This window comes from Lactuca sativa, chromosome 8, assembly GCF_002870075.4.
Source record: "Lactuca sativa cultivar Salinas chromosome 8, Lsat_Salinas_v11, whole genome shotgun sequence".
Lineage (NCBI taxonomy): Eukaryota > Viridiplantae > Streptophyta > Magnoliopsida > Asterales > Asteraceae > Lactuca > Lactuca sativa.
Window position 1 is genome coordinate 145,850,732 of NC_056630.2, and position 18,945 is coordinate 145,869,676.

Sequence of the window (18,945 nt, forward strand, 5' to 3'; positions counted from 1 at the left end):
TCGACTTCATATCTCTCTGTAAAGCAAGCGACGACTTCATATCAAAAGTGGAGGTGGCAGCCTAAAGACTGTAATTTGCCAAAGTAAGCATACCTGAAACGTGAAATTGGCAAATTGGATTGCACAGAAACGCGATTGGGATCGGGAATTTTGGTTTTGGAACGCCGATTTGTGAAATTGGGATCAGCACATCCTTTTGAATCAATTTGTCTTCCTTTACCTCTGTACTCTCACTCACTCACTCTCTCTCTCTCTCTCTCTCTCTCTCTCTCTAAGCCCTAAGCTGCCACCATCAATAATAAAATAGTTCGATCAAGTTTAGTTCAATTCCTGATCATCGATTTGAAATTCTATTTCTGATATGACCTTTTGTGCAATTCTTTGACCTTTTAATCTTAGGGTTTATCTTCATGAAATCTAATCTCTGTGAACGAACTAATACACTTTAGGATTAGGGTTTAGTAATGGGATTCCTTCGTTTTTGTTAGGGCGATGTGAGTAATGAACCAAGGAGAAACACACAACAATGTAATCAAGAAGAAGATGTTCCAGTCTTGGTTGATGCAATACTTCCATTATCTGCAGCTGCCATGGCTTTGCCACCTTTATCTATTCGAGGTGATTTGGGAGTTGTTTCTACTGCTGGAGTTAGATATGCATATCCACTCCTAAAATCATTTGCAAAAATGGGACCTCAAGGTGTTCTTGGTGCCACAAAGCTTTTACGCCCTTTTTCAGAAATAGTTGATTCATTGGGACTCAAAGATCCTTTCATTAGAAATTGGGTGGATCTTTTGTCTTTCTTACTTGCTGGAGTGAAATCCGATGGTGTTCTTTCAGCAGAAATGGTACATAATCATATCATACATTAAAAAGTTTCTTTTAAGGTAGTTTTACTTTTTGGTATGATGGAATTGAGGAAGGAATGGAATGGGCTATTCCATTACCACATGTCCTCATCCATTCCATTCCAACCAAACAGAATCCATTCTATTCCTTCATATTTTATAGTTCTCTAAATGTCTAATCTTTTGCCTGTATATATATCCACATATTTGCAGATTTATATGTTTGCAGAATGGTATAAACCAGGTTGTAGTTTAGAATACCCTGTTGGTGGAACTGGAGCACTTGTTGAGGCTCTTGTTCTCAGATTTTCCTTCTGATAAACTTCCAAAAATGTCAGAACCTTCACAACTTATGACAGAAAATACACGTTCTGATCTTTATGTTGCACTCCCTGTTCTCAGTCGAGGAAAGAAATGGGTCTTACTATACAGGTAAAATTTCATCTTCATCATATTTTCAGTTTCACATTATTCTTGAATCTTGATATATCATTATCTTTTTTATATGTCAGTACATGGAGGCATGGCATATCTCTTTCAACCTTATATAGAAGAAGCAATCTTTGCCCTGGGTTAAGTCTACTGGTAATGTCTTGTCTTCAGTAACTATGCAAAATGTCAACTTTACCCTTTAACTGAAACTTGATTAAACATTTTCAGGTTGTTGGAGATCGTAAAGGTGCAGTGTTTGGTGGTTTAGTTGAGGCACCTTTGAAACCATCAACAAAGAAAAGATACCAGGTTTGTAATTGTTTAATTAAGTTCGTTTCTCTATATGTTGACAAAAGACTTTTCTACCCTTTTTCATTATGATGAGTAAATACTATACAGGGATCGAATGATACATTTGTGTTTACAAATACACCAGGGCGTCCTGTTATATATCGCCCCACAGGTACTGCATTTTCTTGATAATATATAAAAAAATCATTTATAATTTTAATATTTATTTGGGATTTATTATGTTAATTGTGCATTTATTAGGGGTGAATCGGTATTATACTCTTTGTTCAACTGAGTATTTAGCGCTTGGTGGGGGAAATCATTTTGCATTGTATCTCGATAGTGACTTGTAAGAGTGTTGCACTTGCATCATTCCTATTTTTCTTTTTGAGGGATAATATGGTAATTTGGCAATTTGCATATTTTTTTCCCCAGATTGAATGGGTCAAGTTTGGCCTCAGAAACTTATGGTAACTCTTGTTTGTCACACACCCAAGAATTTGAAGTGAAGGAAATTGAGGTGCTTTCTCTCACTTATTTTTGCAAAAATTACATTTTTGGTCCTCGAGTATGGCTGATTTTGTTCAATTTGGGTCCTACAAAATTCTCTTGCAAATTTGATCGTTATTTGAGGTTTTTGTAACGTTTTTACTCTTCGTTCCAAGTAAAATGAGTTGGGACTACAATTGAAAAGATCAGCAATACTCAGGGACCAAAAATGGTCATCTTACTTAGAACAAGGACTGAAACTCTACAAGAAATTTCAAAGGACCAAAATTGTAAGAGAATTTTTGGGGACCAAAATTGAAAAAATGGTTCGGGACCAAAAATAGTCAAATAAGGACTAAAGTTGCAAGAGAAAACTTTTTGGGACCAAAATCAGAAAAATTAGAGATTCTCAGGGACCAAAAGTGTAATTTAATATAAATAGTTTGCATAAGTTGAGTTGATATGAATGTCAATGTGTGCAGCTATGGGGGTTTGTATATGCTTCAAAGTATGAAGAGGCGATATCAATGTTGAGGACAGAAGCACCTGGGATATGTCGATGGTAGATTGACGATTATGCCCTTCATCTTGTATATATTTTAACATGGGTGTTCCATTTCCATTGCTATGTTTGTTGAAACTTGGTTTGTTGGGTTTCAACGTAGATAACTTTTTGGATTTATGATATACGTATAAAAGATTGATAAAGCGAGGGGTTTGTGTTAACAAGTTAACGGAAATATATTTTCTGATTTTGTGAATCTTTTTAAAGAGCTACTCTTTCCACTTTTCATCCTTAACAGATAACACTTTTTATCTTTTTCTTGTTTTCTCTTTCAAATGGTGTACCTTTTAACTTTTATGGATGACCTATATAATAGTGATAACTACAATTAAACAAAGTAGCATCCACTTCTCAGGTTTATACTGCCCCTGATTCTGCCTGGTATAAAATGCCTAAGTCTACAAGGTGAGCTTTGTGGTTGGACATGCTTTTACATTGGTGTGGCTGCTGTTGCTTTTGGATGCTCTTATTATCACCTCAAACCAAATGATGGTCACCTTGTTTGGGATCGTTTGCCTGTAAGTTATATCATTCCTCATATTTAACAAATTTCAATATATAAATGATTAAATTCTCATGTTTTCTGTACTTTTTTACTAATTTACAATCACAGGGACAACAGATGCAAATGAGGAATCTTCATGATCACATGCCATTCTTCGTTCATAAATCTTGCAGGAAATGAAAGAGGTGCAGATACAATTGATAATGATAAGAAAACAAGGTAAAGGTTGGAATATAGAATGGAATGGAATGGAATGAGTCATTCCATTCCATTTCTTCCCTCTCTATTTTTCTCTCTCTCTTTTATTCTAATGATCAAAGTTCTTGTTTTTAATATCAGTTTCCTTGTTCTCTTTTATACTTGATGCACCTTTTATTTGAAGGCTTGGCCTGTGCGTACTCCAAGGCCTGTTGCTTTCAAGCTTGTTGCTGATACCCCTCTTCTTACTGGACAGGTAAGTTTCAAATCTTTTTGTTGTGGATTTCTTATAGTTTCTTTTTGTTGTGGATTTCTTATAGTTTACTTAGCTTCTTAAATCAAAGAGTATAAAGCTTTCCTAATGTGTTCTAATAATTAAGAAAACGGTGTTTTTTTGAAAAATACTGATGGACTTTGCTATTTTGTTGTATGGTGTATTACCTTGGATATAATTTGTTTTTACAGTTTTCTCTTTTTATTTAATTTAAATTTGGATATAAGTTTGTAACACATGGGATTTATGATTGCAGCAAACAATCTTTCTTTTCTTTCTAGACATGATTAAAGGCATGTTTTTGGCTGTAGTTATTGGACCACCTGTTGTGGTTGCCATCATTTTAATAGTACAGGTATTATTCTATCTCTGAGAAATTTCATTTGTCATGTCATCAAAAGCTGCCAGATGGACTATTATCTTTCATGTTTGAGTAGGTTCTCAACTTGTAGAAGAATAACATAAAATATTTTGGCATCTGAGTGTAAAAAATAATATTTGAACTCATAAGTTCCTTAATAATACTTTATTGTGTTACATGTACTTTATTACTTACTCATAATATATAATTCAATCTGATTATTGATTATATATTATGAGTAAGGAGAGCATTCTAAACATTCTGGAAACTTTAAAAGAAGAGGGAAATAGGGTCTTGTTTAATGCTTTAGCTGTGTTTGCTCTAAGGGAGATCAACTTATCACAAGTAAGTTACTGTTTCACCCTTTTATTTAATATTTTTGTGATTGAATGAAAGTCTTAATGAAAGTAATTAACAACCTTTCTCTGTAAATGATGTTGTGATTGTGGGAGAGGTGTTGTGTTTTTTCTCTGTTGCTAGGTAACCTTCTCAACAACAACATTTTACTTAAGCAGGTGAGTAATCAAGATTAAGGGAGACTTGTAATCATGTTTGACATTCCTTTCCAGTAAGAAAAAGAGTTGTATGATTATTTGTTAGTTTTATAGGAATGTATAACCCATGTTAGCAATGTTTTATTTTTGTTTAACATTTGAATGATTCTTTGTATGACATTACAATTTGTGTAATTTATTTTATTTCTTTAGTATGAAATTTTATTTTATATTATGCAATGGATTGTATTTTTTGTATATGGTATTTTATTTCTATTATGAGAAATTAAATGCAAATTTAATTTAAAAATTAATAAATATATAAATTTATTTTTTTTAAACATTTAAATTTACGATACGCAAAAATGTGTGTCATCTTCATTTATGACATGGCCTTTCTTGACAGGGGCTTTCTTGATACGCATTGCGTGTCATTAACACGCGCGTCGTAAGGTTACGACACGCGAATGCGTGTCATCTTCCTTTATGACAGGGCCTTCCTTGATACGAATTGTGTGTCGTAAACGCGCGTCGTAATTGCGCGTCGTAAATGAGCGTCGTAAATGCGCGTCGTCTATAGACGACGCGTAAAAGCGCGTCGTCTCTCTTTATGACAGGGCCTTCCTTGACACGCATTTGCGCGTCGTCTGAGCCTTTTACGACGCGCAATGAGCGTCGTAAAAGGCCTTTTTTCTTGTAGTGTAGTGAACCCCTTTCAATTGTCTCCATAAGTAACTGCAGGACCAGTTTTCTTGACATAATCTTCCAGGAGAGACTTTGATCCTGTCATATGCCTTGAGCATCCACTATCTAAGTACCAAAGATGCTCCTGACCCTGCAGTGCTGAGAAACTAGTTAGAACACACTGACCCATTCGAAGATGGGTCATTCACAAAGTTATTTGATAATAAATTATAACACTCCTTAGGAAGACAGTTTAAAGAATTTGACTTAAGAGTCCATTTTTCATTTCTAACTTTAATATTTTCAGCTCTTGAGGATGATTTATCAAATGAACATTCACTGATCTTGTGAGAAGTATCACCACATCTGTAACAAACTCTAGTACCAAAGTTCTTCTTGGTGTGCAATTTTTTTGATTTAACACATTTTGACATGTAAGATTCACCAAGAGAGCTTTGGGTCCTTTTTTTTTATCATTGAGTCACAACTGAATTCAGTGTCAGAAGGAGTTTGATCAGTGTTAGATAATAAGCTATCAGTGTCTGATTTTGACTCATTCACAGATGGATTGCAATCAGGAAAATGCTTAAGTTGTTCATGAACAGCATGAAACACTCCATTTGAGATAGGAAAAGCAATAATATTCTCAGTTAGTGGAGTTGGTCTTACAAGATGTGCAGGATAAGAGGTTGGATCAATTCCGGTAATTTCAACATTACACTCAGTAATACCATCAGAATTAGTAATACAGTATTCATCAATTAAACTTTGATTAATAAAAGAGTTACTGACAAACTTATTTTTGAAATTGTTTTTCATCTCATTCATGGAATAGGACTCAGAATCCTTTTCTTGTGATTTAAAAACTTTTTCAGCTTCTGCAAAATTACCCCCAAGAATTTTCTCACATGAATGAGAAATTTGAGCTGAAATAATGTAACTTGCATTCTTATGAGATTTTGCCCAAGTATGAAGCACAGTTTGTTCTTTGATCAAAAGATTTTTAACATTGTCAATTTCAGTAGACAAAGAAGAATTTGACAAACTAGTGATTCTAAGATTTTCCTGAGTGCACTCAATAATGTTATTTTTCATGGATATATCAGTTTCAAGAAGATCAATTTGATTTTGCAAATTTCTTATAGTTTGATTCTTTTTAGAATTAATGACGCCCAAATACTCAAACATTTTGATTTTTTCATTTATTGAATAGGAAACAAAGTTTTTAACCTGGTACATTGAAGAAGAGTCAGTGTTGTGCTTCCTGGAATTTTCAACAGCATCAGACATATCAGCATCAAATGTACTTTTTCCCTTTTCAGAAACATCCGGATCTTCTATCTTTGCCATTAGACACTTGACTTCATCATCTGATGACTCCTCATTAGTTTTCCATTTTTCTTCTTCAGCAACAAGCACTTTATGTTCCAAGTTCTCTGCTTTCAGCTTCTCAATCAGCTTGTTGTACTTCTGCTTCCAGTATTCATCTGAGCCTTGTTTCTTTTGTTTACACTCCTTTGCAAAATGATCAGTGCTTCCACAGTTAAAGCACTGAGCATTTTCTTTCTTATCAGCACCATGCCTTTTATCAGCTTCTGATCTTTTTGAAAACTTTCCAACCATCTTCTTTTGAAACTTTGAGAAGTTTCGACCTGATTTTTCAAAAGTCTTTACAATCAAAGCTGCACTAGCCACAACCTTTTCAAGATCATCAGTGTCAGTTTTAGATGAATCAGTATCTGAATTACTTTCAGTGTCTGAATCTGACACTAGCTTTTTGTTGGAGAACAAAGCTACAGATGATTCACGCTGAGAATCTTTCATCAGTTCCTTTCTTTGAAGCTTAGATTCTTCATAGTATCGAAGATTTCCATAGAGACTTTGTAAGTCCATAGAGTTGTTCTTCTCACTGTTTTCAGCACATCAACATGATTCTCCCAACCTGCACCCAGAGAATCCAAAAACTTCTGCACTAGAACAGTTCTATGCTTCAACTGATCTAGTCTCCGAAGATCATTAACAAGAGTATTAAATCTGTTAAAGGTTTGAGTCAAGGTTTCACCTTTCTTAGAAAAAAAATGTTCATACCTTCGGTTAAGATCATTTATTTGAGTAGCCTTGACTTCTTCAGTGCCTTCAAAAGATACAGTCAGAGTATCCATCATCTCTTTTGCTGAGATGCAATTTTGAACTAGCCCAAAAATGTTGTATGGCAGAGAGTAGCTGATTGCGGCACGAGCACGAACATCTAGACCATGTTTTCTTTTGTCATCTGCCGTCCAGTTTTCTTTGGGAGTTTTCTTCATAGTACCATCAGGAACATTAATTTTTAGAGGCTGATACATCGGGACATATGGACCATTTTCGATGATGTCCAACATGTCTTCATCTACTGATTCTAAGGCATAAAGAGCCTTTATTTTCCACATAGCAAAGTTTGTTTCATCAAAAGGAGGAATTTTAGCAGAAGGATGATTTGATGAGTTTGACGAAGAAGAAGATGAAGCCATTTGTTTGATAAGAGAAACCCGCTCTGATACCAATTGAAGAGGCCTTTAGATCAATCAATATATCAAACAATGACAGTAAACAAGAACAAGAGGAATTCACGAAGAAAAACTTTCACTAAGAAAGAAAATCTCACAAAGAGATTATCGTGTGCACAAAGCAGCGATTAGGGTTTGTGAAAGGCGTGTCCATTCACAAACCTTTACAAGAGATTATATATTGCTATTATAGACAATCCCTACAAATCAGGGATACGCTAGCTAATTACTTAAGATAACTAAGGAAACTGGATAAATACAAGATTTGATACAAGCACTGAACAAACTAAACTATTACAAACTGAGCTGCTGACACGCTGGTGCTGATACTGAGATATGTGCTGACGTTGAGTCTGTTTTAAACATTATCATATTTCAAGGTTTAACCTTACACTAATTAAACACATAATTTTAATTAATTTATTTTTGCATGTTTTTCTTCTCATAATTTTCAAATTCAAATAAACTTTCTATTTAATTGTTCCTATTTAACATTTTGTTTTAATCAACCCGTATAATATGCGGGAATCACAACTAGTTACTAAGTGTAACAGCCCGAAATCCAGGTAAGCTTTATGACCCTTCTATTTTGGAGAGTTGGCAAATTAGTCCCTTAAAGTTGTATGTTGGATTGGTGAGTACGTTGGGCGTATTGAGGTGTACGTCGTGCGTACTCCCGCGCTTAAATTGAACGCGGACTCGCCCGGGTACGCTGGGCGTAGTGAGCCCAGATGCAAACCCTAATTTCTGGCTTGTGCACTATAAAAGGAACATGTAGTCCTTTGCCCTAGCCACCATATCCCCTTAAGTGAGTCCTTAGAGAGCTGAGATCCGTGCTTTAGCTTGTGTGTGTGTTTTGAGCTTGAAGTTATCTTTTCAAGGTGAAGAAGGAGAAGAAGGAGCCATTGCTGGAGCTAGAAATTGAAGAACAAGTGTAGATCCGAGTTCTACAGTGGTTGGAGATCCCTTCTGAGGTAAAAAGCTCAAAGCTTTCCTTGTTCTTCATAAGTTTTGCTTTTTGGACCATTTTTAGGGTTTTTGGTTCAAAGTTGGAGACTTTGTGTGCAAAGAGTCTCCATGAGCTTAGATCTGACCTTTTCTAGAGTATACTGTGTGAGGATTCATAAAAATCCAGTCTTGGACGTGGATCTTGTGGCATGCATGAGTTATAGTCTCATTATGGAAAGAGGAAAGGTGTTTTGAGAACAAAGTGACCTTTACAGCCATGCAAAGGCTTAAAGGTTTCGACTTTATGGATCAAGTCATATTAGAGGAGTTAGATCTGAATTTTGGATGCAAGTCTTAACCGATTAAGACCTGAATGAGATGGATAAGGAAGCTGGGTATTACGCTGGGCGTAATCCCAGTACGCGCGGCGTAAGGGGCTGCGTACCCCGATTCTGTGTAGGCTCCGGGTACGCCCAGCGTACACGTTTGGTACGCGCAGTGTAACCCGGAGGGTTGACTTTTGTTGACTTTTAGGGTTTGGTCAACTTTAGTGTATATGAGCCAAGTAAGGGGTAAAATGGTCTTTTACCTTTCCTGAGAGTGATTAGTGGGAATGGTCTCGCCTTGGGAAATATGTTGATGACGAGTGTTTATTTCATATGATTAGGCAGAGGCTAGGTCCTATTTCACAGAGTCCGAGATTTCCGAGTTACCGAGCTACATGAGGTGAGTCTTCTCACTATACGTTACCTAGAGTGGTGTTATGTGTTGACCAGAGGGTCTTATGTGCTATGTATAAGATTATGTGCTATGTGATATATGTATGTTGTATGATCTTATAGACCGGACCGGAGGGTCCAACGATACAGACCGGGCCGGAGGGTCCAACGAGCTATGGCCGGACCTGAGGGTCCAATGAGCTACGGGACTGGAGGGTCCCCCCTGAGACACATCGACCGGAGGGTCGTGCTATAGCCTCTAGTGGCGTATATGTTGTATGCGGTATTTTGGGGAACTCACTAAGCATTTATGCTTATAGTTGTTGTGTTATGTATTTGTGACATCCCCAAAATCACGGCCAGAAAAGACCGATTTTGTTTATGCTTTATAAAAATCAGAGTACTTCATTTTATAAAAAGTTTGCGGAATTTGTTCCCAGAAAAACATGGTAAATACGTTATTAAAACATTTTTGAAGAAACGTATTTATTTCATTTTAAATGTTTGGGATGTCATCGTTAATACCGAAACATAAGCATAAACAGAACTTACAATGATTTACACTAGTGATCTACATCTCTTTTAAATCTCTCAGTGTAATGTCACTTCACTTCGTCACCTGTGATATACATAAACTGAGTGGGTCAGGTTGGGAAACCTGGTGAGTACATAGGGTTTTCAACCCACAATAATATAATTATTATGTTCAATCAAACAATCAACCCAATTACCCATCCCCATTATCTTCTTTACTCTTTAAGGATTTAACCTAAGAGTCATCTATCCTGCATTCGTTTATTCCGAAGTCCCTTACTTCTAGGGTTATGGGACTGGCACTAAATCCATAGCTGCCAATGTTCGTTCATAAAGCACTAATTCCATAGCTGCTATAGTGTATTCATCGGGTACTAAATCCATAGCTACCAGTCTTTATCTAATAGGTACTAAGTCCATAGCTACCAATGTTCAACAGGTACTAAGTACATAGCTACCAATTCCTATAGGTACTAAATCCTTAGCTACCAGCGCCTAACTAATAGGTACTAAGTCCATAGCTACCAATTCCCAACAGGTACTAAATCCATAGCTACCAACGTCTAAAAGGTACTAAGTCCATAGCTACAGGTGTTTGTCCCATAGGCACTAAGTCTGTAGCTGCCAATGTATACTCACGTCATCTTCTATCTCTCATCATTCATCTACCCATCTCATACCCAACATTTTCGTATATATAAAATATGTATACAGTTTAAGTCCTTTAAAACATGTATAAAACGTTCAACCAGCATAGACAGCAAGTATTCAGATAATGTGCACACATAGCACGTAGTTTATATAAAATACTTCATATCTATGTGTAAGATGAAAGGGACTATGCACTCACAACACGTAATATATATTAAATACTTCATATCTATGTGTAGATGAAAGTAACTATGCACTCACAACACGTAATATATTAAATACTTCATATCTATGTGTAAGATGAAAGTAACTATGCACTCACTTGAGAAGGTGGTGACTCGGTACTCGGACAGAGCTTCGTTTACTTTAAAATAATTTCCTTCGACGAAACCTAGCATTATTACCACTAAATTTTAGTCTAATATTTACCGTGACTAATTATTAGTCTTATTATTATTATTATATAAGCGTTTAAACAATACTTTCCAACCACTATGTACAGACAGGGGCCAGACATAAAACACCGGAGGGCAGGACCATTTTGGCATATAGCACTTCTGAAATCCAACAACCCTATGCGGCCCTTTAAACCAGATTCCCCGTACCGCGAGTAGTTAAAAAGATATTATAACGACACTTATATAAGTCATAATAATAGCTCAAATATTTATTATAAATTTATAATAACAATACTAATTTTAAATATAAACTATATTTAAAATAGGGTAAGCATAACTTACTTACAAGGGGATTTTAGCTAGGAGTCGGGCTCTATAGGGGCAGAACTTCGTCGATGAATCTTTCTAAGAAAGATTCGTGCAGCGCTTCAGTGCTCACCTTACTATACTAAAACTACAGAAAGAGAAGTCGAATCACGAGGGACCGAAATGCTCGGGGGATAAGGAGAGAAAGACTCTTGAATCAAGAGAATGGTGCAAGAAATATGAGAGCGCAAGCCTCTTATTTATAGTAATTGAATTTACAAAAACTACCCCCCATAATTACTTAATGACCTTATAGTTATATAAACAACTAAACACCCCTTTATAATACTATTTTAAATAGATTTAAAGATATTTGTACTAAACTAATGTCGAAAGAACTCAACATTAGTCTTATAATGACCGCATCGTCGATACCTTTCTAATGATATATACATATGTATATATATGTGTACGTATATATGATTTATACTTTATTTTAATACGTAAATATGCTATTATAATTTGTAACTCGTTCATACGAACTCCGTTTTTGACGTTCTTTATATCCATGCGTAGGTGGAGACGCACTCTACAACTTTCGTTTAGACTCCTTCGGCTAATTTTGAATTTATTTTTAAAGTTATATTTTTAACAGGCCGGGACAGGATTGGTCCGTTATAATCTCATAACTTCTTCATCCGATGTCCATTTTCGTCTGTCTTTTTATTGTTACGCTACTAATAATGAGATCTTCAATTCTCGTTTAGTTTGTGTCGGCTAAAAATCGCTCGATCTAATATTCGAATTTCGGACCGTACACTAGTAATCCGAAACTTCGAAAAATCGTAACTTCTTCATACGAAGTCAGATTTGGGCGTTATTTTTATCGAAGTTCTTATTTTAACATATTCTACGACTTTTGTTTAGAGCGCTAAATCTAAATCTCGCTCTATCATAAATTTACTATTTACGCTTCCCGGCGCCGTGCCGGTTCCGACGCGAAACTTCGACGGGTCATAACTTCTTCGTTATAACTCGGATTTCGGCGTTCTTTATATGTACGGAAACCCTGTGACATATTCTACAACTTGGTTAAGATTATTTATTCTAAATAATCTTTTTGTCGAAAAGCCGTTTTCGACCCCTATTGCCTCTAAATTGACTAGCCCGGATCTGCGGGCGTTACAGTATTTCAGGTACTAGCGAGGACTGTGGGAAGGCGCCGGCATGACCCGTACGCATTAGAGAAGGGATTTGATTTTGTGATCTTGGGATATGTTATGTTTCGATAACTATTGTTGAATACTTTTGAGAATATTTTTATATAAATTCGGTTGTTGAAAAATGAAAAGTTTGTTTTGAAAATATCATCGTTACAAGTTGGTATCAGAGCCTTCGTTTGAGGGATTCGGATGCACCTTCGGGCGTATTTGAACTCAAACTGAGGATTTGAGAGATTTTTTTTAAATAAAACGAGTTTTTTTTAAAAAGAGTAAAAGGTTTAAAAAGAGAAGAGCAGAGCAGTGTGTACAGTCAACCCGCGCCCGAGCAGTGAATCCCCAAAATACCCTTACATTATGTGTTATATGATATATTATGTTATGCATGCTAGAGTGGGCTAGGTATTCATATTAGGACTAGAGTGGCCTGATTTGTAATGACTTAGCCTAGGAGATTACTGCTGCTATGAGATGCCTTGAGAGCGAGTAGGTAGCAGTTAGGAGCTCATGAAAGGTCTATTGGAGGGTAGCCAATGCATAGCGAGAGTAGAGTACTTGTGATCCGGGATCCAAGGAGGAGGACTTGGGGTGAATGCTGATGCGGTGTGGTCAGTAGTATAGGGCCCGTACTACTAAAGACACCAGATCAGTGAGCAGTCCAAGTAAGAATCCTTTGGATATTGGAGAACGAGTAGGGTTGCGTTATCGAGTGCGAGTATGCTCGATCGAGTCTCTGATATTTATATGTCATATTTCAGAGGCATCATGGTTGGGACACGACACACACCTGAGAGCAGTGGTGTCAGCGACGAGGAGATCCATCGGTTAATTCATGAGGAGGTGGCTGCTTCCATCCAGGATGAGATTCCAGAGATGTTCGGGGACATCAAGACCACATTGATTGAGACCTTTGACGAGCGGTATGCAGCAGTGACTGAGGTTGCGGCTGCTACAGCTACTGCTGCTATTACTGCTGCCAGACCTCAAAGAGGTGACTCGTTGTTGTTTCGGGAGTTCAGCAACACGAAGCCACCAGAGTTCGATGGGACGCAGGACCCGATTGTTGCGATGAGATGGATCTCTGACATCGAGGGATGTTTCTATACATGTTCTTTTCCAGAGCACTTGAGGGTACGGTTTGCTTTGAACCAGCTCCGCTTGGGAGCAAAGGATTGGTGGAAGTTCGTGACGGTGAGCTTCACTCAGGCAGAGATTTCTGAGGTGACCTGGGAGAGATTCACCGCCATGTTTAGAGACGAGTATGTTCCCCCGGTGGAGAGGGAACGGTTGATTCAAGAGTTCTTGACCCTCAAGCAGGGTACTAATTCTGTTACATTTATTACCAGGAAGTTTCATGAGAGGGCAATGTTTTGCCCTGAGCAGGTGTCTTCTGAGCAGGCTCGCATGAGCCGGTATCTGAGTCTTCTGAGGAGAGATATTCGGGAGTTCGTGGCGAACTCGACTTACCAGACATTTGCTAAGCTCCAGGAAAATACCCGTAAGAGGGAGATTGAGTTGGAGACTCAAGCCAGGGAGGAGGTCGAGTCACAGAGGATGGATCGGCGGCCGACTCAGTCTCAGCCGACAGCCAAGCGGGCCAAACCTGCTGATTCGAGATCTGGGAGCGCGAAGGGACGCACTTGTGGGAAGTGTGGCAAGAGCCACGAGGGGTCGTGCCGGGCAGGAATGCTATAAGTGCCGGAAGGAGGCGCATATCACGAGGGATTGCCCCCAAGGGATTTTCGGTTTGCTTCCATTGCAACCAGACCGGCCATCGGAAGGCCGAGTGCCCTCAGCTACTTCAGGGGTCAGCGCAGGGATCTGTGCCTGCTGCTAGGGCTACCGAGGTTCAGCCAGTGAAGGCCGAGGCACCAAAGGCTCATGGGAGAGCTTTCCAATTGACTGCAGAGGAGGTCCGCGTAGCGCCCGATGTTGTGGCTGGTATGTATTCTGTATTTATCTTTTATTTGAGTTGAGATATTGTGCTTATATGATGATATGCGTAGGTACTTTTCTTGTGAGTTCTGTGCCTGCTTCGGTGTTATTTGACTCGGGTGCGAGTCAGTCTTTTGTTTCCTTGGCATTTAGTCAACACATTAGTATCCATCGAGAGGCGTTGAGTCGACCTCTGCGAGTTTCCATAGTTGACGAGTGAGCGGTATTTGCTACGGATGTGATTCGAGGATGTATCCTTGAGATATTCGGTGTGGAGTTCCCGATAGATCTGGTCCCGATTGCGATGGGGGACGTGTGTGTTAGAGTGGGCATGGATTAGTTGAGCCGATTTGGAGCCATTATAGACTGCGAGCGTCAGTTGGTGACGATACGAGACCCTAGTGGGGGAGTACTTACGGTGTACGGCGAAGGAACCCGATGTGGGTCAGTGTTTTGTTCGGCTTCCAGGGCAAGGCAGAGTTTGCAGCAGGGCTGCAGCGGATTCGTAGCCTATGTGATGGACACGCGAGTGGCCGCTGGGAGGCCAATTTTGATTGAGGAGGTTCCGATAGTGTCCGAGTTCCCGGATGTTTTTCCCGAGGAATTTCCGAGTGTGCCTCCCGAGAGGCAAGTGGAGTTTCGTATCGATTTAGTTCCGGGAGTAGCACCTATCGCCAAGGCGCTTTATCGCCTCGCGCCGCCTGAGATGCAGGAGTTATCCTCGCAGCTTCAGAAGCTGCTGGGGAAGGGGTTTATTCGACCGAGTAGCTCGCCTTGGGGAGCGCCGATCCTTTTTGTCAAGAAAAAGGATGGTTCACACCGGATGTGCATTGATTACTGGGAGTTGAACAAGTTGACGGTCAAGAACCGTTATCCGTTACCGAGGATCGACGATTTGTTCGATCAGTTGCAGGGAGCGTCTTGGTTCTCCAAGATAGACTTGAGGTCGGGATATCACCAGATGAGGGTTCGGGATAAAGATATCCAGAAGACAACGTTCAGGACTCGTTACGGGCATTACGAGTTCGTGGTGATGCCTTTCGGGCTCACCAATGCACCAACAACGTTCATGGACCTCATGACGATATCTTGGTGTATTCAAGATCCATAGAGCAGCATGAGGAGCATTTGAGGGAGATCCTCGGAGTTCTGAGATTGGAGAGGCTTTACGCTAAATTCTCCAAGTGTGATTTTTGGTTACGAGAGGTCCAGTTCCTAGGGCACCTCGTTAACCAGAAGGGGATATTGGTCGATCCGGCAAAGATCGAGGCGGTGATGAGTTAGGAGGTGCCAAGGTCACCTACCGAGATCAGGAGTTCCCTTGGTTTGGCTGGTTATTATAGGAGATTTATCAGAGATTTCTCTAAGATCGTCGTGCCACTCACCAAGTTGACCCGGAAGGGGGTTGCTTTTTCAAGGGGTCTGGAGCAGTAGACCTCATTTGAGACACTTCGTCAGAGATTGTGCGAAGCTCCGGTGCTCGCACTCCCGGAAGGGATGGAGGATTTTGTAGTGTACTGTGATGCATCCATATCAGGGTTGGGAGCGGTGCTTATGCAGAGGGGGCATGTGATAGCATATGCATCGAGGCAGCTGAAACCTCATGAGTCGAGGTATCCCACCCACGATCTGGAGTTGGGGGCAATGGTGTTCGCCCTCAAGATCTGGCGTCACTATTTGTACGGGGTTCGGTGTACTTTATACACGGACCACAAGAGTTTGAAGTATTTGATGGATCAGCCCAACCTGAATATGCGCCAAAGGAGATGGCTGGATGTGGTGAAGGATTATGACTGTGAGATCCTGTACCACCTGGGCAAGGCTAATGTTGTAGCCCATGCCCTGAGCCGTAGGGCGGAGGGCGCCCCGATACGCGATGTTTGCATGAGATTGACAGTGATGACTCCGGTATGGGACACCATTTGAGGGGACCAGGCGAAGGCCGTGAGACCGAAGAACCGCAAGAGGGAGCGAGTGATCGGGTAGGTATCAGACTTTGTTACCGATAGTCGAGGACTTATGACCTTCCAGGGTCGGGTTTGGGTACCGTTTGTGGGCGGAACGCATACCGTCTTGATGGAGGAGGCGCATAGATCGAAGTTCTCGATCCACCCTGGGGACACTAAGATGTATTTGGACCTGAAGAAGGAGTATTGGTGGCCCTGTATGAAGAGGGATGTTGCATGGTTCATAGAGATGTGCTTGACCTGTTGCAAGGTTAAGGCCGAGCACCAGCGTCCGTATGGTAAGTTGTAGCCGTTAGAGATTCCCGAGTGGAAGTGGGAACAGATCACCATGGATTTTATCACCAAATTGCCGAGGACTGCCAGGGGTGTTGATGCAATTTGGGTGATTGTGGACAGGTTGACGAAGAGCGCTCACCTCCTTGCCATCAGTAAGAGCTCTTCAACGGAGAGGCTGGCAGAGTTGTACGTTAGGGAGGTGGTATCGCGACATGGAGTACCGATCTCGATCGTCTCAGATCAAGATGTGCGTTTCACTTCCAGATTCTGGAAGAAATTTCATGAGGAATTGGGTACGAGGCTGCATTTTAGTACCGCATACCACCCACAGACCGACGGACAGAGCGAACGGACGATTCAGATGCTCGAGGACATGCTTCGGGCATGTGTACTGGATTTCGGCGGGAGTTGGGACACGTATTTGCCCTTGGTTGAGTTTTCCTATAACAACATCCATCACTCGAGCATTGGTATGCCACCTTTTGAGCTGTTGTATGGAAGGAGGTGTCGTACCCCCATTTTTTGGGGCGAGGTAGGGCAACGTGTGATGGGCAGGTCCTATTTCACAGAGTCCGAGATTTCCGAGTTACCGAGCTACACGAGGTGAGTCGTCTCACTATACGTTACCTAGAGTGGTGTTATGTGTTGACCATAGGGTCTTATGTGCTATGTATGAGATTATGTGGTGTTATGTGTTGACTGGAGGGTCCAACGATACAGACCGGGCCGGAGGGTCCAACGATATAGACCGGGCCGGAGGGTCCAACGAGCTATGACCGGACCAGAGGGTCCAACGAGCTACGAGACTGGTGGGTCCCGCTGAGACACATCGACTGGAGGGTCGTGCTATAGCTTCGAGTGACGTATGTGTTGTATCCAATATTTTGGGGAACTCACTAAGCATTTATGCTTACAGTTGTTGTGTTATGTGTTTCAAGTACTAGCGAAGACCGTGGGAAGGCGCCGGCGTGACCCGTACACACTAGAGAAGGGATTTGATTTTGTGATCTTGGGATATGTTATGTTTCGATAACTATTGTTGAATACTTTTGAGAATATTTTTATATAAATTTGGTTGCTGAAAAATGAAAAGTTTGTTTTGAAAATCTCATCGTTACAAGTTACTAAGAAACGCCAAGGAGAAAATGCAAAGTTTTATGTCAAGTAGCTTTGGAGAGTGGAAAAAAGATTGCCTTCACTGTTGTATCTTATAAGACTAGTTGTGAAACCCGTATATTATACGGGTTGATTAAAATAAAATTTTAAATATGAATGATTAAAATGGAAGTTTATTTGAATTTAAAATTAGAAATGAGTAAAAATTATGAGAAGAAAAAACATAAAAAAAAATAAATTAAAATTATTTATTTAGTTGTGTGTACAAAACATGTTAATTATAACAAAATATTAAATATGAAGGTTTATACTAAAAATTTATTTAAAATAGAAATTGAAGTTTGAAATTTGAAATTTGAAATTTGAAATTTAAAATTTAAAATTAATATAGTCATTATGGTATGTTTAATTTATAGAAACTAAATTAATGATATATTGAAAAATAAAAAATGAAGTAAATGACAAGTGGAAAATATCTCAAAATTATGAGAAAATGACATATGACAAAATTATTTTCATTTATTAGGTAGGATGTGTCCCCATTAAATTTTTTTTTGAACTGACAAATACAAATATACTAATCTACTCCTAAACTAACACCTAATTCTCATATGTCCATGACGGGACTTGAACCCTCGACCTCAAGAGGGAGGACACCACCTGATACCGCTGGGCTAGGAGCCTTTACACAAAAACCAAATGGGCCCATAAGTTAAGCCTTTACACAAAAGCCAAAATGGCCAAATTCGATATAACTTTTGTTATTAATTAGTAGTAAGATGACTAATGGAAATATTTTTTTTATAATTAAACGAGTCAAGTAAAGGACACATTTGAGATGTAATTAACGACAACGATAGAATATTATGATTTCTCGAATTAAAATAAGAGTTGATTATGACTTGAGTGTCGATCGTATGTAAGATGCACTTGCTTGAGCATCCTATACAAAATGTATATAGGTGGATATACTGAAAAGGCTTGTTGTTGACGTGGTCCGACTTTCTAGCCTGATTTGGTGTAGTGGGCCAAGTCCATGGTTGCATGAGATACAAACAATTCAGGCCTGCTAGGCTCAAGCCCAATATTAGTAAGACCTCTTTCCATGTTCTCAATTGATTTCCCATGATAATTTATATACACAAATTCAATCTTGAATAAAGAAAATTCTAGTCAAACTCAAACAGA

General features: G+C 39.3%; 1 protein-coding gene and 1 long non-coding RNA gene across 2 annotated transcripts; both read left to right on the plus strand.

The window, feature by feature from the left end:
• Positions 1 to 1,071: 1,071 nt before the first annotated feature.
• LOC128127855 (uncharacterized) lies at positions 1,072 to 1,760 on the plus strand. Its single transcript, XM_052766566.1, has 4 exons — positions 1,072 to 1,280; positions 1,361 to 1,433; positions 1,509 to 1,589; positions 1,680 to 1,760. Exons 1-4 carry the CDS (start codon positions 1,180 to 1,182, stop codon positions 1,758 to 1,760), a joined length of 336 nt encoding a protein of 111 aa, XP_052622526.1. The 5' UTR covers positions 1,072 to 1,179.
• A 788-nt stretch (positions 1,761 to 2,548) lies between these two features.
• Positions 2,549 to 4,661, plus strand: LOC128128151 (uncharacterized). The gene is made up of 6 exons (XR_008225865.1): positions 2,549 to 2,622; positions 2,981 to 3,143; positions 3,248 to 3,349; positions 3,513 to 3,957; positions 4,203 to 4,308; positions 4,479 to 4,661. It is a non-coding gene; the product is annotated as an uncharacterized LOC128128151 (long non-coding RNA).
• The last annotated feature ends 14,284 nt before the right edge of the window (positions 4,662 to 18,945 follow it).